General features: G+C 40.2%; 2 protein-coding genes across 2 annotated transcripts in view; one reads left to right on the top strand and one right to left on the bottom strand.

Annotated features, from left to right (window-relative positions):
- Positions 1 to 324: 324 nt before the first annotated feature.
- LOC120060607 (whey acidic protein-like) lies at positions 325 to 1915 on the top strand. Its single transcript, XM_039009984.1, has 4 exons — positions 325 to 433; positions 805 to 951; positions 1244 to 1381; positions 1681 to 1915. The coding sequence occupies exons 1-4, from the start codon at positions 331 to 333 to the stop codon at positions 1815 to 1817; spliced, it is 525 nt and encodes a 174-aa protein (XP_038865912.1). The 5' UTR covers positions 325 to 330; the 3' UTR covers positions 1818 to 1915.
- Positions 1916 to 5466: 3551 nt separating this feature from the next.
- The window catches only part of LOC120060964 (GPI transamidase component PIG-T-like), a 32501-nt gene continuing 12019 nt past the window's right edge, over positions 5467 to 25948 (bottom strand). The window contains exons 9-12 of the mRNA XM_039010417.1: positions 22606 to 22806; positions 10181 to 10346; positions 9778 to 9861; positions 5467 to 6399 (exon numbers count right to left, since the gene is read on the bottom strand). Coding sequence (XP_038866345.1) covers positions 6150 to 6399; positions 9778 to 9861; positions 10181 to 10346; positions 22606 to 22806 — 701 coding nt within the window. The 3' untranslated portion in view covers positions 5467 to 6149. The remainder of the gene's footprint in view (positions 6400 to 9777; positions 9862 to 10180; positions 10347 to 22605; positions 22807 to 25948) is intronic.

Below are 25948 nucleotides of genomic sequence, written 5' to 3'. Positions count from 1 at the left end.
AATTTCTTATCTAAGGAAACCACACAAAAATCCTTAGTTTTAGGTTAACAATATTTGCTTTTGCTCATGGATTTGGGAAAGGTGAGTCCCTTTCTGTCCAATTATGAATTTCTATCCATTTGGGGGACCCCTTTTTCCATCTAATTATTGTTATTACATGTGACCTTAGCGCGTGTTCGGCTCTGAACTCGGAATGTAAATTGAGGGGCATAGGGACCCTACAGGCGCATTGTTCCCTGTGCATTCGTCTCTCTTTTGGTCTCTCCCCCTTTTTACGTAATCGATTTGGAGTATTTGCTCCAACAAGTAGGCTCCAGTCTTGAAGTCAGCATGGAGATGAATTCCTCAGCGCTTTGTGCTTTGGCTATTGTTCTGTTGGCAATTGTAGATTTGAAACTAGTCTCTGCTGCTGAAACTGGAGGCAAATCTACAGGTGAGCTGTTCTAATTACTTTGCATTATTTGTCATGAAACAGATTTTTTGAAGTAGTGCCTACTACATTTGACTGCTTTGTTGTAGGCCTACCTATGTGGTGAGACACACTAGGCTACAGTTGAGCATAAGCCCCTTTGCAACCTATTTTGTTGTTACTTACTAAATATATGACTTTCATTTGCTGGTTGAAAGCATACACCGAGTATGCGTGTGAACTAAAAAGCTTCTGTTGAGAGGAAAAATATTAGGTGAAATTGGTTTTGTAACCCATTGCCACAAGGTTGCTGTGTTACTGCGTAATTACACCGTAATTAACTTGATTTGAGGTCTCCACAGTTCACTCCAACGATTCCTCCTGCTCTCTCACAGTGCCGACCCTCCAGAAGGCAGGTCACTGCCCGCGGCTTCTGAACGTCGTGCCGTCACACAAAGGATGTGTCTGTGACGAGGACTGTCCTGGAGATGACAAGTGCTGTGTCTTTGACTGTGGCGCCGTGTGTGTCCCACCTGCCTTCAGTAAGAACCTGACTGGTTTATTAACAGTGTTCAGAATGCTGTCATGCATTTTCATGGGTGATATGTGGAAAAACATTGATGATTCCTATACTTAGACACAAAAATACTTGGGGTATATATAGTCTGCAGTCTTCCCACAAATGCAAATGCCTATTTATAGTAGGCTAACCATCTCCACACAAATATGAGATTTTCAGAAAATGGTAGAGTCCAATTGTATCCATATGTTCATGTCCTTTTGCAGTAAGTTGGGTTCCCTGACATGTCTGCTCTGCAAATTTGTTACCAAAAGCAAAGCCAGGACTGTGCCCTCGCAGACTATGGGGCTCAGGGATGTGTGCGGAGTTCTGTTGGAACGACAGTGACTGCTCCAATGATGAAAAATGCTGCCACAACGGATGTGGGCATGAGTGCATTACACCTTACACAGGTAGGAGATGGTCCCAAAGTGACAGATACGCCCCATCCATTATTGCTGCATTACTCTGGAAACAAGAAAGCTGGGCTAGTTATGTACATGTCATACACATGGGAAGATCCCTTTCATATACTCTTTTTAGAGCTGAGACACTTAAGAATTCCCAGAGCCATGTATGTCTAGAGTCTATATGACCTTGAGCATTGTAATAGTAAGACTTCAAATGGGAACAGTCAGTGTAGACTGACAAGTTGTTACTATAGACCAATGTTGCTACAGTATAACTGAACACCTCTTTTCTGTTACCATAGTGAAGCTCGGTCGATGTGCCCTGCCCAAGGGGACCCCTATGTGTGCTGAGTACTGTTACCATGACGGCCAGTGCCCAGAAGAACAGAAGTGTTGCCGGACAACCTGCGGCCACGCCTGCAGCGAGCCATGCTCATAGGACAGCAAGGTTTGGGTCGGGATATTAGTGACAATGCTAATAGACTCCTTCTCTTTCAAGAACAAGAATGCTTGTTGGCTTTTTAAAACATTTTTTTTAGAGGGGGTGTTTTTTGTTCTTGTTTGTATTCCAATCAATAAAACCATCTGTGTAGCCTTTAAATACATTCCTGTGCATTTATGACCTTGTTGGTGGAAGTCTTGAGTGCCTGAGATGCCTTTTTATGGGCTTTTTATGGCAGCACTGAGCTACAATAACAAGTTATGGAACACTTCAAGAATGGAAATTGCTCAAGTATGTACACGTTTCCACCAGAGTCAGTACATATACTTCTATTTGACCAGGGATTTTGTCTAAAGAAAACCTGTAGAAAACCTTCTGGTGTGCTACTACACCTCCCCTAACCTTCAACTCTGCACAAAGTGTCTATGCTCCCTGCCAAGGTATACCCACTTCCCCGCCTAAATGGACTGAGTTAAGCAGAGCTATTAAACCGGACATGACCATCACTGATTAGGAATGCAGAGGGCTTTTTTGTTCCACTCTAGAGTGCCAAACACACGCAAGAGAGAAAATGACTGGCTGGCAAAGAAAGGGATCTCTGTGCCTGTCTGTTCTGCTGGAACTTGGCAGGAGTGAGGCCAAGTTTGTAAATAGAGAAAAGAATCAGCCGTTCCCTCCCCTACCCTGCACATACAAGCACTTCCATAACTGAGGCAATTGAGATGGAATACAGAAAGTGAACTCCTGGACCTGGGGTGTATTCAGTGATGTGGAACGTTCTGAAATAGAATGAATAGTGATGACACATTGTCTACTCTATCAGATAGAATAGGGAAATGATCTATTCTTCATGATACAGAACATTCAAGTAGAAAATGTAATGTTACATTCTACTGAATAGATTCATACTGTATGGCTTGTCATAAAATTACATCACTCGTTTTGAATGCTTATGACATGTTATGTCGTCAGAGGCATCTGTGCCCCTTCAGATTTGTCCATTTTAAAAATATATATTTTTAAATGTTTATTTAAAATAAATGTGTCTCTATGTAATACTATCAATCAAATGTATTTATAATTCCTTTATGTCAGCAGATGTCACAAAGTATTTTTTCAGAAACCCAGTCTAAAACCCCACCTAGCAATTTTATGAAGTTGGCTTAAGATAGCCCAGATACTGTAGGTTCCCAATCTCCCAACCTCATAACTAGCTACCAAGAAGCCTTTTCAGGTTATCAAGTTAGAGTTAGCTAGCTTGTCTAACTAACTTAGCTGGCATGCCTTCTGGAAAGGTTGGTAGACTTTAGAAAAACAAGCAATAACTAAATGTAATGACAAAGACTCACATTTCTTTAAATCTTTTACCAAGATTTTCGCCGGGATGCAGGGTAGCATATTTTGTTTCTTTAAAAAAAAAAGAACCACCAATTTAGGAGGATGAAGACAGCTCAAGAGACATGTAGAAAGTCTTACATTTTTTTTGGGGGGGGGAATTAAACATAATGATTATGCCTCTAGATTGCAGGAAAAAGCTATTTCAGGTATTTGAAAAATGCAAAATTGTCCAACTTCCAGAGCACCCCCCAACCATCTTTACGTACTTTGTGCCCCCTCAGATTTTTGGGGTGATGATGCCCCTGTATATCGTGAAGACTCTTTTGCTAGATATTGATAGTTGATCCATGCTTAGTTGCAGCCAAGTGGTTCCTCATCATTTATTCTCAGGAATCCTCAAGAGTTCTCCTAGCAGTCCAAAAATAATGTTTTAGACTGAGAAGCAGGGATGCACAGCATTCATCAAGGGCACAATTCGATTCCCAATGATCTAGGGCTGTATTTATCAACCGAGAGTAGGAGTGCTGATCTAGAATGAGTTTTGACTTGGATCATAATGGATAATATTATATGGACAGGAGGGACCTGATCCTAGTCTGAGACAATTGAGATTCATACGGCCCCTCTACAAGCCTCCATGTATTTCTTCTTTTAAGGCGAGGCACCACAGGATTAAATTACTTTTTTTTGCATCGACTTATCGATTTAGAATTTTGGGGTATTTTTGTAACTAAATGAGTTATTTAAAAAAGTAAACATAAAAATGTCAAAACTTTATGTAAATGTTTATTTGATTTAGTTTATCATACTACTGTCATTCAAATGGACATAAATCCATAATTTCGAAGCTTACTACATTTAGTAATACATAATTCAAAAGCCTTGCCTGGCTACCTAAACTCCTCGCTCCGGCAAAACGTTACATAGAAATCTATTCTAGACCATCTGATTGGTCCCAAAAACTGATGGGTTGGGCCAGAGCAGAACACACGTGGGTAAAGCTAAGTTTGAAAATGCATCATTAGCTTTGATACTGTGATTGGTTAGAGACAATTCAATCGCTAATGACTTTGCTTTGTACAACACCCCTCCCTCATTTTGACATCACCCAAAACAACTTCAATGATTGCAGTCTCAGATTGTATGTAGGGAACAATTGAGCAGCGGAAGACCAGAACTCAGTTTGAGTCGTCAGGCAATTAAAAGCCCATTTCGTAGAGAATGTTACAATCTGGACTATATGTAGTAACTAACTTTGAAGAGATTGCGATTGGGTCTAAATAGGTGTTTTGCATTTGGTAAGATAAATTCCTTGTACTGCTCTTTAACTGCCATTTCCCAAAAGTCAGACCTTCCCACATGAAAACATGTTTTTTCTCAGCTTCAGAAGCTTCTGCATTCACCAAATTTTGTGTGGTTATCCTTAGATATATTCTCCAGACTTGTGTAGAGGGAATTGTTGACATGTTGTAAAATGTTTTATTCTAGATCACATTTTCTTTTAAAAAAAACACACCTAAAATGCATTTTACATGTGACTTTAGTATTTCACAGATAGAAAGATTAAAACAATATTTATCCACAATCGTCTCTATACACATCCGGTCCTGGAGTGTCTTAACAAAATGACACCAAATAATTTAGGCTGACTTCATCCAGTGTCCAGAAAAACAGATTTGCTGTATATGCAAAGGTGCACATATTTAATGAGAGCCTTATTTGCATATTTTAATACAATATTTCAGGAAAGTTGTAATACAAAAAGTATTATGTTTGCATCTACATTCAACTGGTAAAATTGTGATATGAGTAAGGGGGATTTTTTTTCTTCCCTTATTAGGGTGTGGTGCCTTGCCTTAAAGCCATTAGATTAAAACAAGAATGACAAATGTTTGGTCAGTTGACCAGTTTTATAGATGTATTCTTTTTATATACCCAAGGTTACCCAATATATCTTCACACATTTGAATGTTGTTCAGTAAAATGTATGTATCAAGAGCAGTTTAATATACAAAGAACGAGCAGTGTTAAAAAGTAAATGCATGGAGGGTGCTTAGCCTTAGTCAAGTTCCTAATATAAATGCATGGCAAACTCATCTTTTTAAATGTTGTCTGTTGGGTATTTGTGCTACAAAGGCTTACCAAAAGGTAATGCCAATTAGAGAACACGACAACTTCAAACAGAAATTTGGACAAATGCAAGTTAAAATCAACAGTCGTTTCCAGTAGAGATTTTTGGGTTTTCTACAAGTGCAAACGTTCTGACTGGTTCTATGATTAATGAACAAATGTGACACGAAATCCCACGTATCAAAACAAAAGACAAATGTTTATGAAAGTTCTGTAAGTCAGTGCATTTAACATTTCAACATCAACTAAAAATACAAATCTTATTTATCTCAGTAAAGATTTAAGAGATGAATCTGGAGCCGAAATGTACCAAACATCTGAGTAGGAGTGCTGATTTAGGACCAGTTGTCTTCTAGAACACAATGATCCTAGATCAGCACTCGTACTCAGACGCTTGATACGTACAGCCCCAGATCCCAGAGCAATGGCTTCCTAGTGATCTATAACAGACAATTACTTTTCCCAGGAACCAATATGAGCTTGCTGTGATTCTTGCAGCCAACTGTCCCCACTGAAACCCTGGAGCAAACACTTTGGTTCCTGCCTTAAACGTGAAAAATACATTATTCTCTGTTTAACTAGACCAACAGCAGTAGTAGTGCACTGAAGAAAGGACACCATTTTTGCTTCTCACAGGCAAGAAAAGGCCTTTAACGTCCATCGAATCCATGACACTTCATTAGAGACTTCATTGTTCATCAACTCCTTTATCCTTCACGAAACAAACTTAAGAGTCATTTATTTTCTTTGTCGAAGCTTCCAGCACTTAAAGCGTTATCTTCCTGAAACTTACATTCACAGTTCCCAAGTGATGTAGCCACCGACCTCTGCTGTTGTTGTTGAAGTTAGCATTCTGGCTCATCACAGCAGTGGCACACCCCGTAGCCTGCGGATGATGTTGGCTAGCCGTTTGGCCAGGCCCGGACTGGGCTCCTCCACCTGGAAGGTGCGGGTCAGGAGATTGTAGAGGGAACCGTAACCCACGGCCACCACGGTGCAAGTGAGGCAGATGACGTTGTAGGGCATGCTGAAGTCAGGGGTGGGCAGGTTCACCAGCAAGGGCTCCGTGTAGACCCGCATGAAGTAACTGGACTCCTCTTTACAGGGGAAACTGGGAAGAAAGACAAGATGAGGTATGTTTAATGTAAAAAATATGTTTCTAATATTTAAAATTGAATGCCTTTATTTTTGCCAATGTAGAGCTAGTGAGATTCCTCTGTAAAAAAAGTCATATGCAAATTAAATGTCTTATTACAATAACCTACAGTGGTTCCTCCTTTAAAAGTTGCGTCATACTGCAGTACACCTTGTGTGCTGCCGCAGCATTCTGTGGCACGTCATTTAATTCAGGCATTTTTTCTGTTACTGCAAGTTATTGCTAGTTTGATCACCAGATGGCATCTTTGAGAAGCATTTGATAGTATTCCGTATTGGCATTACCAGAGAATTTAAAACCTTTTTTGTAAAAACATCGTATATGGGATTGATTAAGAAATTTGGCTTGATTTATTTGATTAATATTATGGTGTTTCTATTCAGAGAAAAATGAAAAACTACACCATCAGGGTTTCCGTTAGGATGGAATGGAAAATATGGCGATGTACAACATGACGGTCGGGAGCAGGCTACAGGATTGGAGGATTATAAATTGTTTGCCTTCATTAGACAACTTTGTTCCAATATTTCTGTAAATCAGTGATATCTATTCTCATAGTAATACGTTATGGATCCATAACTAAATCAACATCTGCATTTTGTAAGTGTATTTTTTATCATTATTTTATTAACGAAATGTGTTTATTTGTTTTTAGGCTACTGTGCAGTCTACAATACATACTGTAGTAAACATTGGAAAGTGCCTAATTCCTTACATAAGGGAGAGCAGGCCATGTCTGTACTACAGAATGCAGGGCACGCGGGAGACCAGGGTTCAAATCCATGTTGGGGAGGATGCTGTCCTTGTAAATATAAATTTGTTCTTAACTGATTCCACGTGTCATTTCATAGTTGTGATGTCTTCACTACTATTCTAAAATATAGAAAAATCCTGGAATGAGTAGGTGTGTCCAAACCTTTGATTGGTACTTGCTTAATTCATTTGATTAATATTATGGTGTTTCTATTCCATGAAAAACTGTTAGGAATCAACGGAAAATATGGCACTGTAGCTAGAGGTCGACCGATTATGATTTTAACGCCGATACCGATTATTGGAGGACCAAAAAAAATAAATTGGCCGATTTTATACATATATATATATTTTTGTTGTTGTTGTAATAATGACAATTACAACAATACTGAATGAACACTTATTTTAACTTAATATAATACATCAATAAAATCAATTTAGTCTCAAATAAATAATGAAACATGTTCAATATGGTTTAAATAATGCAAAAACAAAGTGTTGGAGAAGAAAGTAAATGTGCAATATGTGCCATGTAAAAAAGCTAACGTTTAAGGTCCTTGCTCAGAACATATGAAAGCTGGTGTTTCCTTTTAACATGAGTCTTCAATATTCCCAGGTAAGAAGTTTTAGGTTGTAGATATTATAGGACTATTTCTCTCTATACCATTTGTATTTCATATACCTTTGAATATTGGATGTTCTAATAGGTACTTGAGTATTGCCAGCCTAATCTCGGGAGTTGATAGGCTTGAAGTCATAAACAGTGCAATGCTTGAAGCACAGTGAAGAGCTGCTGGCAAATGCAGGAAAGTGCTGTTAGAATGAATGCTTACGAGCCTGCTGCTGCCTAACCAACACTCAGACTGCTCTATCAAATCATAGACTTAATTATAATATAATAAACACACAGAAATACGAGCCTTAGGTCATTAATATGGTCAACCCCGGAAACTATCATTTCGAAAACAAAATGTTACATTTTTGGTCTAAATATTGCTGTTAAATTGCACAACCTTCAATGTTGTGTCATAATTATGTACAATTCTGGCAAATTAAATACGGTCTTGGTTAGGAAGAAATGGTCTTCACACAGTTCTCAACGAGCCAGGAGGCCCAAACTGCTGTGCCTGGTGAGCAGTTGGTCAAGTTCTGTTGTCAGAAGAGGAATGGAAATGTCAGGGTGAACCGAAAACCTGACGAACCCGCCTCTTCCTGTAGGAGGTGGAGTTCCAGAGCTCACAGGTGTGCCTGGCATGGATTGTGACTCCATCTCGTTCTTTTTCAACGTGTGAGTGAGTCAATAACTATTCAAGCGATTGACTCACTGATGAAGGATCGGCAAAGGCAATCTGTAATTTGCGGGCATCACGGCTCGATAAGAACTGTTTTATGTATATATATATATATATATATATACATATATATATATATATATATATATATATATATATATATATATATATATATATATATATACATATATACAGTTGAAGTCAGAAGTTTACATACACCTTAGCCAAATACATTTAAACTCAGTTTCACAATTCCTGACATTTAATCCTAGTAAAAATTCCCTGTCTTAGGTCAGGTAGGATCACCACTTTATTTTAAGAATGTGAAATGTCAGAATGATTGTAGAGAGTGATTAATTTCAGCTTTTATTTCTTTCATCACATTCCCAGTGGGTCAGAAGTTTACATACACTCAATTAGTATTTGGTAGCATTGCCTTTAAATTGTTTAATTTGGGTCAAACATTTCAGGTAGCCTTCCATAAGCGTCCCACAATAAGTTGGGTGAATTTTGGCCCATTCCTCCTGACAGAGCTGGTGTAACTGAGTCAGGTTTGTAGGCCTCCTTGCTCGCACACATTTTTTAGTTCTGCCCACAATGTTCTATAGGATTGAGGTCAGGGCTTTGTGATGGCCACTCCAATAACTTGACTTCGTTGTCCTTAAGCCATTTTGCCACAACTTTAGAAGTATGCTTGGGGTCATTGTCCATTTGGAAGACCCATTAGCGACCAAGCTTTAACTTCCTGACTGATGTCTTGAGATGTTGCTTCAATATGTCCACATCATTTCCTCCCTCATGATGCGATCTATTTTGTGAAGTGCACCCATCTCTCCTGCAGCAAAGCCCCCCCACAACATGATGCTGCCACCCCCATGCTTCACGGTTGGGATGGTGTTCTTCAGTTTGCAAGCCTCCCCCTTTTTCCTCCAAACATAACGATATGATTGGTCATATAAAAACCTTGGGACCCAAACGCATAATGAGTGCTTTAACTCCCCTTGTGGTGGTCTGGAGCAATGAAGGTGTGACGCTGGGTACCTCTAAGTCCTGCGGTGTAAGCTCGCAACTTTTAGAGGAGGATCCACTGTATGAGAGTTGGGGGCCAATTCCATTTCAAATCAATGGATTTGAGGAATAGTACACTACTTTTAAAAGAAGATTGTATTTGGTGTAATTTCCTTGATGCATTCAAATTGCATTACCTCAGGTGATAAACTAACACACTTAAGACAACTACTACGTAAATGCTCAACCACTACTTAAAAAAAACAGCCTCATTACTCACAAGCTGCTGAAAAGTGGGCATTCCCGAGTGCTGTTGGTATCCATGGCAACGACACTGGGCACGAGAGCGCTGATAACAGAAGACCTGAAGCAAGGGAAAACATTTAATCAAATACCTTCTACTGCAAACCTGAACATCGAGAGACTACAAGCAAGTAGTATCTCAATTTCAGCAATGGCCCCATCTTCATTCAGAATTGAAGCAAGACAAGAGCAAATGGCACTTATAAAAGCTGACAGCACTAGGCAAACATGAAAAATGTATTTATACGTAAAATTTCCATCACAGTTTGCATTTCATTAGACAGAAACGGATAGAGTACAGCACTTCACCCATAGCATTGCCCTTTTTCAGTTTCTGTAAAAAGTGAACATGAATCAATTAAATCAAAGTCAAGTGGTACCCGACGTAGAAGCCGTGGTTGGGGTCGGGGGTATACTCGGTCCACTTGAGGAGTGCCCTCTCAAACTGCACGGTCACCTCGGTCACAGAGTTGGGGGGCAGCTGGACCAGCATCTCGAGCAGGTGGGGCCGAAGGCGGTCCTTGGACGGCTGGTAGTGAATGTAGCCTAGGTAGAGAAGAGGGGAGTAAGAGAAATGTTATTTATTTACTCGCACACTAATGAAAGACAAGTAAAATGATGACTAGGGCAGTTTTTATATATTTTTTAACCTTTATTTAACTAGGCAAGTCATTTAAGAACAAATTCCTATTTACAATGACGGCCTACCCGGGAACAGTGGGTTAACTTAACTTCACTCGGGTAGGGGGCAGGCAGCATTCGGAATTTTGGATGAAAAGCGTGCCCAAATAAAACTGCCTGCTACTCAGGCCCAGAAGCTAGGGTAAGCAAATAATTAGTAGATTTGGATAGAAAATACTCCAAAGTTTCCAAAACTTTTAAAATAATGTCTGTGAGTATACCAGAACTGATATGGCAGGCAAAGACCTGAGGAAAATCCATCCAGGAAGTACTATTATTTTGAAAGGCTGTTTTTCCATTGAAAGCCTATCCACCATACAAAGACTTAGGAACCAGTTCACAATCTCTATGGCTTCCTCTACATGTGGCCAGTCTTTAGGCATTGCTTCAGGCTTTTACTCTGAAAAATTAGGGAGATACAGCACTTTCAATGAGTGGTCAGTGGAAATCTCCAGACATGAGCCAAGTGTGTGATCGGGAGCGCGCCTTTCTTGTTTCTCCTTTTCTATCGACGAAGCTTTTGTCCAGTTTAAATATTATTGATTATTTATGACAAAAACAACCTGAGGATTGATTTTAAACATCGTTTGACATGTTTCTACGAACTTCTATTGTACATTTTTTGACTTTGTCTGGATGTTGAGAGCACGCATTGTGCCTTTGGATAACTGAAATAAACACACTAACAAAACTGAGGTTTTTGACATAGAGGGACATTATCGAACAAAACAAACATTTGTCTAACATGGAGACCTGGGAGTGCCACCAGATGAAGATCAAAGGTAAATGATTAATTTTAACGCTATTTCTGACTTTTGTGACACCTCTCCTTGGTTGGAAAATGGCTGTATGGTTTTCTGTGGCTAGGCGCTGACCTAACATAATCGCATGGTGTGCTTTTGCAGTAAAAGCCTTTTTGAAATCTGACACAGCGGCTGGATTAACAAGACATTTATCTTTAACCTGTTTGAGATAGGGGGCATATTATTAGTAGTATTGGATAGAAAACACTCTGAAGTTTCTAAAACTGTTTGAATGATGTCTGTGAGTATAACAGAATTCATATGGCAGGCGAAAACCTGAGAAAAATCCAACCAGGAAGTGGGAAATCTGAGGTTTGTAGTTTTTCAAAGCTTGGCCTACCGAATACTACAGTGTCTATGGGGTTAAGTTGCACTACCTAAGGCTTCCACTAGATGTCAACCGTCTTTAGAAACTTCTTTCAGGCCTCTGCTATAAAGGAGGGGGGGAAATGGGAGCTGAATGAGTCATGGGTCTGGCAGAGTGTCTCAGGCTCGTGACGCGCGCTCCCGACAGAGTTAGCTCTCGTTCCAATGCTTTGCTGCAGACAATGGAATTCTCCGGTTGGAACATTATTGATGATTTATGTTAAAAACATCCTAAAGATTGATTCCATACATCGTTTGATATGTTTCTACGACCTGTAACGGAACTTTTCGAGTTTTTGTCTGGACGTAGTGCTCGCGCCTCATGAAGATGGATTACTGGGCTGAACACGCTTACAACAAGTGGCTATTTGGACATAAATGTTGGACTTTATGGAACAAAGTCATTTATTGTCGAACTGGGATTCCTGGGAGTGCATTCTGATGAAGATCACCAAATGTAAGTGAATATTTATCATGTTATTTCTAACTTCTGTTGACTCCAACATGGCGGATATTTCTTTGGCTGGATTGGGCTCTGAGCGCCGTAGATTATGCTTTTTCCGTAAAGTTTTTTTGAAATCTGACACAGCAGTTGCATTAAGGAGAAGTCTATTTTTAATTCTGTGAATAACACTTGTATCTTTTATCAATGTTTATTATGAGTATTTCTGGGATTTCTGTGGCTATCTGCAAAAACACCGGATGTTTTGGAATCAAAACATTACTGCACGTAACGCGCCAATGTAAACTGAGATTTTGGGATATAAATATGCACATTATCGAACAAAACATACATGTATTGTGTAACATGATGTCCTATGAGTGTCATCTGATGAAAAGGTTAGTGATTCATTTTATCTATATTTCTGGTTTTTGTGACTCCTATCTTTGGCTGGAAAAATGGCTGTGTTTTTTAAACTTGGATCTGAACTAACATAATCCTATGTTGTGCTTTCGCTGTAAAGCCTTTTTGAAATCGGACACGATGGGTAGATTAACAAGATGTTTATCTTTCATTTGCTGTATTGGACTTGTTCATGTGTGAAAGTTACATATTTCTACAAAAATATTTTTGAATTTCCCGCGCTTTCAGCGGAATGTTGTCGAGGGGTTCCGCTAGCGGAACGCCTGCGCTAGAAAGGTTAATCCTATGTATAAAACTTGAATTTTTCATCAATGTTTATGATGAGTATTTCTGTAATTTGATGTGGCGCTCAAATTTCACCGGATGTTTGTTTGAGACAATGATTACTGTACATAAAGCGGCAATTTCAAATGAGGATTTTGGACATAAAGATTTACTTTATCGAACAAAACACACATTTATTGTGTAACATGAAGTCCTGTGAGTGCCATCTGATGAAGATCAAAGGTTAGTGATTAATTTAATCGCTATTTCTGACTTTTGTGAGCCCTCTCCTTGGCTGGAAAATGGCTGTATGGTCAGCGTCTAGTCACAGAAAACCAAACATAATCGCGTGGTGTGCTGTCGCCGTAAAGCCTTTTTGAAATCGGACACTGTGGTTGGATTTACAAGAAGTTTATCTTTAAAATGGTGTATAATACTTGTATGTTTGAGGAATTTTAATTATGGGATTTCTGTTGTTTTGAATTTGGCGCCCTGCAATTTCACTTGCTGTTGTCGAGGTTGGACGCTACCGTCCCACTGGTGCCAGACAGGTTAACTGCCTTGTTCAGGAGCAGAATGACAGCTTGGGGATTTGATCCAGCAACCCTTCGGTTACTGGCCCAACGCGCTAACCATCAGGCTGCCTGCTGCCCCAAATGTGAAGGTCATGGCATTTTGGATGGAGGTTATTTGTCAGCCAAATGACTGAAATCACCATTATATAAAAAATAAAAAAATAAAAAAAGAAATTACAAATCGGTCGAATAGCAATCATTATATAGTTGGAAAAAGTATATGAACCCCTAGGCTAATGACTTCTCCAAAAGCTAACTGGAGTCAGCTAACCTGGAGTACAATCATTGAGACGAGATTGGAGATGTTGGTTAGAGCTGCCCTGCCCTATAAAAAAACAATCACAAAATTTGAGTTTGCTATTCACAAGAAGCATTGCCTGATGTGAACCATGCCCCGAACAAAAGAGATCTCAGAAAACCCAAGATTACGAATTGTTGACTTGCATAAAGCTGGAAAGGGTTACAAAAGTATATCTACAAGCCTTTGATGTTCATTAGTCTAGTCCACGGTAAGAAAAATTGTCTATAAAGCGAGAAAGTTCAGCACTGTTGCTACTCTCCCTAGGAGTGGCTGTCCTGAAGAATCAGCTAAAGATTTACAGAAATCTCTGGAACATGCTAACATCTCTGACGAGTCTACGATACGTAAAACACTAAACAAGAATGGTGTTCATGGGAGGACGCCACTGCTGTCCAAAGAAACATTGCTGCACGTCTGAAGTTCGCAAAAGAGCATCTGGATGTTCCACAGTGCTACTGGCAAAATACTCTGTGGTCAGATTAAACTACAGTTGAGTTGTTTGGAAGCAACACTGTGTGGAGAAAAAAAGGCACAGCACACCAACATCAAAACCTCATCCCAACTGTAAAGTATGGTGAAGGGAGCATCTTGGTTTGGAGCTGCTTTGCTGCCTGGACAGCTTGCTATCATCGACGGAAAAATGAATTACCAAGTTCATCAAGTCATTTCGCAGGAGAATATAAGGCTATCTGTCCGCCAACTGAAGCTCAACAGAAGTTGGGTGATGCAACAGGATAACAACCCAAAACATAGATGTAAATCAACAACAGAATGGCTTCAAAAGAAGAAAATATGCCTTCTGGAGCGGCACAGTCAGAGTCCTGACCTCAACCCCGATCGAGATGCTGTCGCATGACATTGAGAGCGGTTCACACCAGACATCCTGAGAGTATTGCTGAACTGAAACAGTTTTGTAAAGAGGAATGGTTCAAAATTCCTCCTGATCTTTGTGCAGGTCTGATACACAACTACAGAAAACGTTTGGTTAAGGTTATTGCTGCCAAGAGGGTCAACCAGTTATTAAATCCAAGGGTTCACATACTTTTTCCACCCTGCTTTGTGAATGTTTACACGGTGTGTTCAATAAAGACATGAAAACGTATAATTGTTTGTGTGTTATTAGTTTAAGCATACTGTTTGTCTATTGTTGTGACTTAGATGAAGATCAGATCAAATTTTATGACCAATTTATGCCGAAGTCCAGGTAATTCCAAAGGGTTCACATACTCTTTCTTGCCACTGTATATATGTGTACAGTCGTGGCCAAAAGTTTTGAGAATAACACATACATTTTCACAAAGTTTGCTGCTTAAGTGTCTTTAGATTTTTGTCAGATGTTACTATGGAATACGGAAGTATAACTACAAGCATTTCATAAGTGTCAAAGGCTTTTATTGACAATTACATGAAGTTGATGCAAAGAGTCAATATTTGCATAGTTGACCCTTATTTTTCAAGACCTCTGCAATCCACCCTGGCATGCTGTCAATTAACTTCCGGGCCACATCCTGACTGATGGCAGCCCATTCTTGCATAATCAATGCTTGGAGTTTGTCAGAATTTGTGGGGTTTTGTTTGACCACCTGCCTCTTGAGGATTGACCACAAGTTCTCAATGGGATTAAGGTCTAGGGAGTTTCCTGGCCATGGACCCAAAATATCGATGTTTTGTTCCCCGAGCCACTTAGTTATCATTTTTGCCTTATGGCAAGGTGCGCAATCATGCTGGAAAAGGCATTGTTTGTCACCAAACTGTTCCTGGACGGTTGGGAGAAGTTGCTCTCGGAGGATGTATTGGTACCATTCTTTATTCATGGCTGTGTTCTTAGGCAAAAGTGTGAGTGAGCCCACTCCCTTGACTGAGAAGCAACCCAACACATGGTCTCAGGATGCTTTACTGTTGGTATGACACAGGACTGATGGTAGCGCTCACCTTGTCTTCTCCGGACAAGCTTTTTTCCGGATGCCCCAAACAATCGGAAAGTGGATTCAGAGAAAATGACTTTACCCCAGTCCTCAGCAGTCCAATCCCTGTACCTTTTGCAGAATATCAGTCTAACCCTGATGTTTTTCCTGGAGAGAAGTGGCTTTTTTGCTGCCCTTCTTGACACCAGGCTATCCTCCAAAAGTCTTCGCCTCACTGTGCGTGCAGATGCACTCACACCTGCCTGCTGCCATTCCTGAGCAAGCTCTGTACTGGTGGTGTCCCGATCCTGCAGCTGAATCAACTTTAGGAGACGGTCCTGGCGCTTGCTGGACTTTCTTGGGCGCGCTGATGACTTCTTCACAACAATTGAACCGCTCTCCTTGAAGTTCCTAATGGTTGATTTAGGTGCATTCTTACTGGCAGCAATATCCTTGCCTGTGAAGCCCTTTTTGTGCAAAGCAATGATGACGGCATGTGTTTCCTTGCAAGTAACCATATTTGACAGAGGAAGAACAATGATTCCAAGCTCCACCCTCCTTTTGAAGCTTCCAGTCTGTTATTCGAACTCAAACAGCATGACAGAGTGATCTCCAGCCTTGTCCTCATCAACACTCACACCTGTGTTAACGAAAGAATCACTGACATGATGTCAGCTGGTCCTTTTGTGGCAGGGCTGAAATGCAGTGGAAATGTTTTGGGGGGATTCAGTTCATTTGCATGGCAAAAAGGGACTTTGCAATTAATTGCAATTCATCTGATCAATCTTCATAACATCCTGGAGTATATGCAAATTGCCATCATACAAACTGAGGCAGCAGACTTTGTGAAAATGAATGTGTCATTCTCAAAACTTTTGGCCACGACTGTGTGTGTGTGTATATATACTCTCCTATGCATAGCCTAGGCAACTGAAGCAACTGAAGATTTATTTGCTACAACACCTTGCTGAACCAAGGAGCAGCCAAGTTTAAACATGTTGTAAAGACTCCATGTTAAACGTGGAAACGGACTAAACCCGTCATTTTTTTTTATGGCTGGGTTTCTCCTCATCTCTCCTTATATCAGCGTTTAGACGTAAAACAGGCTGCCTTTTCATTTGCTGCTTTTGAATAAAGTTTGCCGACTTGAATATGAAGTCCATTATCATTGATTACATGGTTATACAAAAACCGTCACAGCCCTAATAGTGACAGTAACATAATACATAGGTGTAGCAGAGGTGAGAAACCCAATACCTTAAACAAAAACTTCTCCCATAAAATGATCAATATAAAACATTAGGTGAGTAAGAAGTGTACACAATTGTACCCAAATTTCTATTATGTAAATAGTTTATGATTAGTGAATACCATAATGTAGTTATTTTGTTGGCTACTTCTCCCTATTAGATGAAATGGTATTTTTTAAAAGCCAATTTAGCTGTTGCGCTAGCTGTACTGTCCAGATAGATTTACAAATCATGGGAATATGCAGACCTTGTCTCCCGCCGAGGCATGTGTTGCTAGGCAACACCTCTGCCCTAGGAACATATAGAGAAGGAACTGTCAGATGCGTCATAATAGCCCTGGAACTAGCCACACTGGGAGCCACATTTTAAATGGAATACATTGAATACACAGAGCAGGGTAAAAAAAAAAGTGCATTAAAACATGATTTAAATGTATTTTCGGGATGGGCTATTTATTTTTTATTTAACGAGGTAGGCTAGTTGAGAACAAGTTCTCATTTACAATTGCGACCTGGCCAAGATAAAGCAAAGCAGTTCGACACATACAACAACACAGAGTTACACATGGAGTAAAACAAATATACAGTCAATAATACAGTAGAAAAATAAATCTATATACAATGTGAGCAAATGAGGTGAGATAAGGGAGGTAGGCAAAAAAAGGCCATGGTGGCGAAGTAAATACAATATAGCAAGTAAAACACTGGAATTGTAGATTTGCAGTGGAAGAATGTAGTAGAAGTAGAAATAGAAATAATGGGGTGCAAAGGAGCTAAATAAATAAATACAGTAGGGGAAGAGGTAGTTGTTTGGGCTAAATTATAGATGGGCTATGTACAGGTACAGTAATCTGTGAGCTGCTCTGACAGCTGGTGCTTAAAGCTAGTGAGGGAGATAAGTGTTTCCAGTTTCAGAGATTTTTGTAGTTCGTTCCAGTCATTGGCAGCAGAGAACTGGAAGGGGAGGCGGCCAAAGGAGGAATTGGCTTTGGGGGTGACCAGAGAGATATACCTGCTGGAGCGTGTGCTACAGGTGGGTGCTGCTATGGTGACCAGTGAGCTGAGATAAGGCGGGGACTTTACCTAGCAGGGTCTTGCAGATGACCTGGAGCCAGTGGGTTTGGCGAAGAGTATGAAGCGAGGGCCAGCCAACGAGAGTGTACAGGTCGCAGTGGTGGGTAGTATATGGGGCTTTGGTGACAAAACGGATGGCACTGTGATAGACAGCATCCAAATTATTGAGTAGGGTATTGAAGGCTATTTTGTAAATGACATCACCGAAGTCGAGGATCGGTAGGATGGTCAGAATGGTGGCTAATACATTAATTATATACATCAGACAATATTGGGGAGATATGTCATAGTTTGTTCACTGGTAAAAAAAATATATATAGTGACCCTATGCTTGGTGTGACTTATGGGCAGAGCAGACAATCTGATATGCGCTTAAATATTGTGATATGCAACCTGGAATTAAAATGTAAGAGGACCAGTGCTGTATAGTAATAAAAATAGCACTGGTGAGCAACTACAATTTCCCAGAGACAAATCACAAGTTCTTCAAGTTTAGTACTAGGCCTATATCCACATTTGAATGATGATGATTGAATATACAGCTAGGTTTGGCCTCCAGCCAATTTGTTCCTGAGCTTGTAACTAGTCTGTGGGCTGAACATAATTAGCCTATTAGCAAATAGCCTACTAGCTGTCCAATTCAAAGCCCTACACAATAGGTTAAACTACACAATTAACATGTGGTTAGTGGGCTAATTCAATGAAAATATAAAAATGAAGATCTTATTACAGTGGTAGAATCACCAATAACTATGTTAGTAGAACTACCTACTCTATTAAATTATATTAAATTGAACAGTGTTTCTCCAAAGCAAAACTAGTGTGTCTTGTTTGGAACTGAACTATCGCTGTTTGCAAAGAATTCAATCTGAAATGTTATTATGAATCTAAGCATGGTACTTTCAGAAGTAAATTTTCCACCCCAGACATCAGGCCCGAGTCCGACGCAGAAGTGCATGACGAGAGAATGGGAGGACATAGCTATAGGACTATCGACAAAAATACATGGATAACATAATTGCATCTGTCAAACCGGTAAGCCTCTCTCTCATTTCTTAAATAGTGCTCTAACAAAGCCCCCTTGTTAGTAAAGTGCCTATTCAACTTCAAGCACAGGGCACTGTTCATATTGATCTTAGAAATAGCGATCCACACGCTGCAGCAATCTGAACTAACTTTCCTGTAATTATCCAATTATATTCCGTTCCCACTAATATTGTAATTAAGCTTTCACATGTCATACACTTATCAAGCTTTTGGTGCTTGCTTTCATTTACGCCAAATCATTTGACTGTCAATTTTCTGTTGCGAATAGAGAAGACCATACAATAGAAGTCGGAATTTTACATACACCTTAGCCAAAAACATTTAAAAACTCAGTTTTTCGCAATTCCTGACATTTAATCATAGTAAAAATTCCCCGTCTTCGGTCAGTTGGGATCACCACTTTATATTAAGAACGTGAAATGTCAGAACAATAGTAGAGAGAATGATTTATTTCTTTCATCACATTCCCAGTGGGTCAGAAGTTTACATACACTCAATTAGTATTTGGCAGCATTGCCTTTAAATTGTTTAACTTGGGTCAAACTTTTTGGGTAGCCTTCCACAAGCTTCCCACAATAAGTTTGGTGAATTTTGGCCCATTCCTCCTGACAGAGCTGGAGTAACTGAGTCAGGTTTGTAGGCCTCCTTGCTCGCACACGCTTTTTCAGTTCTGCACACAAATGTTCTATAGGATTGGGGTCAGGGCTTTGTGATGGCCACTCCAGTAGCTTGAATGTTGTCCTTAAGCCATTTGCCACAACTTTGGAAGTATGCTTAGGGTCATTGTCCATTTGGAAGACCCATTTGCGACCAAGCTTTAACTTCCTGACTGATGTCTTGAGATGTTGCTTCAATATATCTACATCATTTTCCTACCTCATGATGCCATCTATTTTGGGAAGTGCACCAGTTCCTCCTGCAGCAAAGCACCCCCACAACATGCTGCCACCCCCGTGCTTCACGGTTGTGATGGTGTTCTTCAGCTTGCAATCTTCCCCCTTTTTCCTCCAAACAAAACGATGGTCATTATGGCCAAACAGTTCTATTTTTGTTTCATCAGAACAGAGAACATTTCTCCAAAAAGTACGATCTTTGTCTCCATGTGCAGTTGCAAACCGTAGTCTGGCTTTTTAATGGCGGTTTTGGCGCAGTGCCTTCTTTGCTGAGCGGCCTTTCAGGATATGTCGATATAGATAATTTTGTACCGGTTTCCTCTAGCATCTTTACAAGGTCCTTTGCTGCTGTTCTGGGATTGATTTGCACTTTTCGCACCAAAGTACATTCATCTCTACTAGACAGAACGCATCTCCTTCCTGAGCTGTATGAAGGCTGCGTGGTCCCATGGTGTTTATACTTGCGTACTATTGTTTGTGCAGATGAACCTGGCACCTTCAGGCGTTTGGAAATTGCTCCCAAGGATGAACCAGACTTGTGGAGGTCTACAATTTTTTTTCTGAGGTCTTGGCTGTTTTCTTTTGATTTTCCCATGATGTCAAGCAAAGAGGCACTGAGTTTGAAGGTAGGCCTTGAAATACATCCACCTCCCATTGACTCAAATGATGTCAATTAGCCTATCAGAAGCTTCTAAAGCCATGACATTATTTTCTGTAATTTTCCAAGCTGTTTAAAGGCACAATCAACTTAGTGTACGTAAACTTCGGACCCACTGGAATTGTGATACAGTGAATTATAAGTGAAATAATCTGTATGTAAACAATTGTTGGAAAAATTACTTGTGTCATGCACGAATTAGATGTCCTAACCGACTTGCCAAAGCTATAGTTAACAAGAAATTTGTGGAGTTGTTGAAAAAACGAGTTTTGATGACTCCAATATAACTATGTAAACTTCCGACTTCAACTGTATACCCATTACATCCCACATTATGATAATGAAGTCCCTATTTTGAGTCTGATTTGGAAAGGTGTGAAACATATCAACGAGAGAAAGAATCCAATCAATCTTCTCATAGAAGTCCTCTTCAGTTTGAGCTATTTCACTCTTCAAGCCATGAAGGAGAAACTAATACCAACATTGAACTTTGATTCATTCATTGATTCAATGAAACTGCATTTGAAAAGTATTCAGACCCCTTGACTTTTTCCACATTTTGTTACGTTACAGCCTTAAATTTTTTAAATAAATGTTCCCTCAATCTACAAACACACATCACACCATAGCGAACAGTTTTTTTTGAATTTGTACACATTCATAAAAAAACTGAAATATCACATTTACATAAGTATTCAGACCCTTTACTCAGTTATTTGTTGAAGCACCTTTGGCAGCGATTACAGACCAGAGTCTTCTTGGGTATGACGCTACAAGCTTGGCGCACCTGTATTTGGGGAGTTTCTCCCATTCTTCTCTGCAGATCCTCTCAAGCTCTGTCAGGTTGGATGGGGAACGTTGCTGCACAGCTATTTTCAGGTCTCTCCAGAGATGTCCGATCGGGTTCAAGTCCGAGCTCTGGCTGTGCCAATCAAGGATGTTATTCAGAGACTTGTCCCGAAGCCACTCCTGCGTTGTCTTGTCTGTGTGCTTAGGGTTGTTGTCCGTTGGAAGGTGAACCTTTTACCCCAGTCTGAGGTCCTGAGCGCTCTGGAGCAGGTTTTCATCAAGGATCTCTCTGTACTTTGCGCCGTTTATCTTTCCCTCGATCCGGACGAGTCTCCCAGTCCGCTGCCGCTGAAAAACATCCCCACAGCATGATGCAGCCGCCACCATGTTTCACCATAAGGATGGTGCCAGGTTTCCTCCAGACGTGACGCATTCAGGCCAAATAGTTCAATCGTGGTTTCATCAGACCAGAGAATCTTGTTTCTCATCGTTTGAGAGTCCTTTAGGGGCTTTTTGGCAAACTCCAAGCGGGCTGTCATGTGCCTTTTACTGAGGAGTGGCTTCCGTCTGGCCACTCAACCATAAAGGCCTGATTAGTGGAGTGCTACAGAGAAGGTTGTCCTTCTGGAATGTTCTCCCATGTCCACAGAAGAACTATGGAGATTTGTCAGAGGGGCCATCGGGTCCTTCTCCCGATTGCTCAGTTTGGCCGGCCGGCCAGCTCTAGGAAGGGTCTTGGTGGTTCCATACTTCTTCCATTTAAGAACGAAGGAGGCCACTGTGTTCTTGGGAACCTTAAATGTTGCAGAAATTTGTTGGTACCCTTCCCCAGATCTGTGCTTCAACAAAATCCTGTTTCGGAGATCTATGGACAATTAGTTTCACCTCATGGCTTGGTTTTTGCTCTGACATGCACTGTCAATTGTGGGACCTTATATAGACAGGTGTGTGCCTTTTCAAATCATTTGAATTTACCAAAGGTGGACGCCAATCAAGTTGTAGAAACATCGCAGGAATGATAAATGGATGCATCTGAGATTAATTTTGAGTCTGATAGCAAAGGGTCTGAATACTTACGTAAATAAGGTATGTTCTTTATTTTTAATATATTTATAAAAATGTCAACCTGTTTTCGCTTTGTCAAGTTCTCTTCAAAATATAACATTTTAGGTCAGGCACATTTTGTGGCTGCATGAGGCTTTATGATACTGAAGCATGTGCTCCCCCATGTGGGAAGAAATGGCCTTTCTCAACTGCTATCAATAGGTAGCTGCCATTTATATCAGGGTTAGGTGGAACAGTGTCAGCAGGTGAACAGCGGCACTGAAGTACTCACTGGGTTTGTTGTCACGGCCCTTGCTGGTGACAGTGAGCGTGTGGATGTAGAGTCGCAGGTACCAGGGCACAGTTTCTAGCAGGAGTACGGGGAAGGCCCGGTATGGGTGGTTGTTGTACATCAGGGTGTGGATCTCTCCCGTCTGCAGCCCGTAGCCGGCCACGTAGCGCTCTCCATGCAGTAGGGGACGCAGCATGTCTCCTGGGGAGGGGGAAGGAGGGAGCCTTCATATTGTCAATCATAAAATTACTAGAAAATAAATATAATTTCTATGGTGAGTTTTATACAGACACCATTTTATATGCTCTACATGGAAATTAATTTATATCACAATTTTTTCACCTTTTTCAGTAACACATTACCTGATCTTACTGTGCAGTAACTATGGCTATGTAGTCTATTTCAGAAGAACAGAATAGCATACTTTGAGTTGTCCTTATGTTAAGTCCTGATCTGGCTATGCCAAATGGCTGTGGGCTACACTAGTTCATTTAGCAGACAAGATTTGCTTAGAATTCCGTGGCATTATTTTATAGTATGAAGAATACAATTGAACAAAGCTCTAAACAATTTGAGGGACAGCTCTATTCTGTGTTGAGCGGTTAACAAAGAAATAGATACTCCTATATGCTTAATTTAGAGTTATTCATGTAAATGTAGTTGTTCTACAAACGTTGGGCTATATGGTTAGATGTTTAATTCGTTGTAAGGCTGTATGATATGACTAATGATGATTTGAAAAAGTCACTTGAAAGGCATGAGTTCTGCTTAGTTTCTTGCGCAGGTTGTAGACACTTCATTAGGCTCTCATTCACAATTTGACAAGCACTTGATAATGCCTCAAATTTCACAGCGGCATCCCCTTTGTGGCCGTAATGCACTCTAAAAAAAATCCATGCTTTTTGCGGCCAGTGGCCGTTGTGCCCTATGAAGAATAGAATTGAACAAAGCTCCAAACGATTTGAGGGACTGCTCACATGTGGCTATTCTGAGTTGAGCGGTTAACAAAGAAATAGGTTCTCCTATATGCTTAATTTAAAGATATTCATGTAAATTTAGTTGTTCTACAAACTTTTTTTCAAATCATCATTAGTCATATCATACAGACAAGATTTGGGTAAATTGTGAATGAGAGTGCTGCGTTGTGCCTTTCTCCCTGAGTGCTGCCTGCTCCTAAGCACCTCTCACTCACATGGCTCTCCATCACGTGATCGGGTCTTTCTTACAGGCTACAAGTGAAGAAAGACACATCGGGGACACAACTGCGTGTGTCCTTATCCAATTCCGAGGTGCATAACCATTATAAAGATATTGGAAGAACTGTCCACATTTACTTTCCGTCAGCAAACAAGATGAGTAGGCCTAACAAACAACAAAATCACACGCCTATGTCAATCTACTATCCCCCATAGTAAAAAAGTCTACCTATTCTATTCTATGTGAGAAATAAATATCCCAAACATAGTCAGACAATTGTGGGATGCAATAGATCACAAATTAATACAACCACTGGCATCAAAAAAACTTTTTTTTACACAATGTGGCTGATGCAACAGATCAGAACATTTTAGGTTAAAATTGTATTTCTTTACATTATAAGCGCACATGGTAGTAGGCTATAAGGGCGAATGTTCCATTAGCGGGAAAACACCATTATCAGAAGTGACCGCAAATGTGATTATGCATGTAATGCTTTCATTATAAAAAGGTGCATTTTTATAGAAAAATTATTTTCCCCAAACTTGAAACTCACACGCTGCTTATGTATGCCAGTTAGGCTCTACTACCCTTGTAAAGCAGATTAATGTGCTAAATTTTAAGAAGTTATTTGGCCACTTCACTTGTGATACAAACCTTATCAAAACATATATGCCTATGGGCTAGGTTACATCCCACTGGAATTGTTGATTCGGAAAAGTTGCTTTTGCTGGACATCATTCACAAGTGATAATACAGTTGAAGTCGGAAGTTTACATACACTTAGGTTGGAGTCATTAAAACTCGTTTTTCAACCACTCCACAAATTTCTATAGCTTTGGAAAGTCGGTTAAGACGTCTACTTTGTGCATGACAAGTACTTTTTCCAACAATTGTTTACAGACAGATTATTTCACTTATAATTCACTGTATCACAATTCCAGTGGGTAAGAAGTTTACATACACTAAGTTGACTGTGCCTTTAAACAGCTTGGGAAATTACAGAAAATGATGTCATGGCTTTAGAAATTTCTGATAGGCTAATTGACATCATTTGAGTCAATTGGAGGTGGATGTATTTCAAGGCCTACCTTCAAACTCAGTGCCTCTTTGCTTGACATCATGGGAAAATCAAAAGAAAACAGCCAAGACCTCAGAAAAAAAATTGTAGACCTCCACAAGTCTGGTTCATCCTTGGGAGCAATTTCCAAACGCCTGAAGGTACCACGTTCATCTGTACAAACAATAGTATGCAAGTATAAACACCATGGGACCACACAGCCTTTATACAGCTCAGGAAGGAGATGCGTTCTGTCACCTAGAGATGAATGTACATTGGTGCGAAAAGTGCAAATCAAACCCAGAACAGCAGCAAAGGACCTTGTGAAGATGCTGGAGGAAACCGGTACAAAAGTATCTATATCGACATATCCTGAAGGGCCACTCAGCAAGGAAGAAGCCACTGCGCCATAAAAAAAGCCAGACTACGGTTTGCAACTGCACATGGGGACAAAGATCGTACTTTTTGGAGAAATGTCCTCTGGTTTAATGAAACAAAAATAGAACTGTTTGGTCATAATGACCATCGTTATGTTTGGAGGAAAAAGGGGGAGGCTTGCAAGCTGAAGAACACCATCCCAACCGTGAAGCATGGGGGTGGCAACATCATGTTGTGGGGGTGCTTTGCTGCAGGAGGGACTGGTGCACTTCACAAAATAGATGGCATCATAAGGGAAGGAAATTATGTGGATATATTGAAGCAACATCTCAAGACATCAGTCAGGAAGTTAAAGCTTGGTCGCAAATGGGTCTTCCAAATGGACAATGACCCCAAGCATACTTCCAAAGTTATGGCAAAATGGCTTAAGGACAACAAAGTCAAGCTATTGGAGTGGCCATCACAAAGCCCTGACCTCAATCCTATAGAAAATTTGTGGGCAGAACTGAAAAAACGTTTGCAAGCCAGGAGGCCTACAAACATGACTTGGTTACACCAGCTCACAACTTATTGTGGGAAGCTTGTGGAAGGCTACCCGAAACGTTTGACCCAAGTTAAACAATTTAAAGGCAATGCTACCAAATACTAATTGAGTGTATGTAAACTTCTGACCCACTGGGAATGTGATAGAAGTTGAAATAAATCACT

Source organism: Salvelinus namaycush, chromosome 16 (assembly GCF_016432855.1).
Source record: "Salvelinus namaycush isolate Seneca chromosome 16, SaNama_1.0, whole genome shotgun sequence".
Taxonomy (NCBI): Eukaryota; Metazoa; Chordata; class Actinopteri; order Salmoniformes; family Salmonidae; genus Salvelinus; species Salvelinus namaycush.
The sequence above is the reverse complement of the archived record's forward strand: the minus strand, read 5'-3'. Positions and strand labels throughout refer to the sequence as shown.

Bases quoted from the DNA above. Each gene is read 5' to 3' on its own strand.
- LOC120060607 (XM_039009984.1), top strand. From the start codon at position 331: ATGGAGATGAATTCCTCAGCGCTTTGTGCTTTGGCTATTGTTCTGTTG. The intron at 952-1,243 runs GTAAGAACCTGA...TGTTACCAAAAG, and splicing joins GTGTGTCCCACCTGCCTTCA to CAAAGCCAGGACTGTGCCCT. The intron at 1,382-1,680 runs GTAGGAGATGGT...CTGTTACCATAG, and splicing joins GTGCATTACACCTTACACAG to TGAAGCTCGGTCGATGTGCC.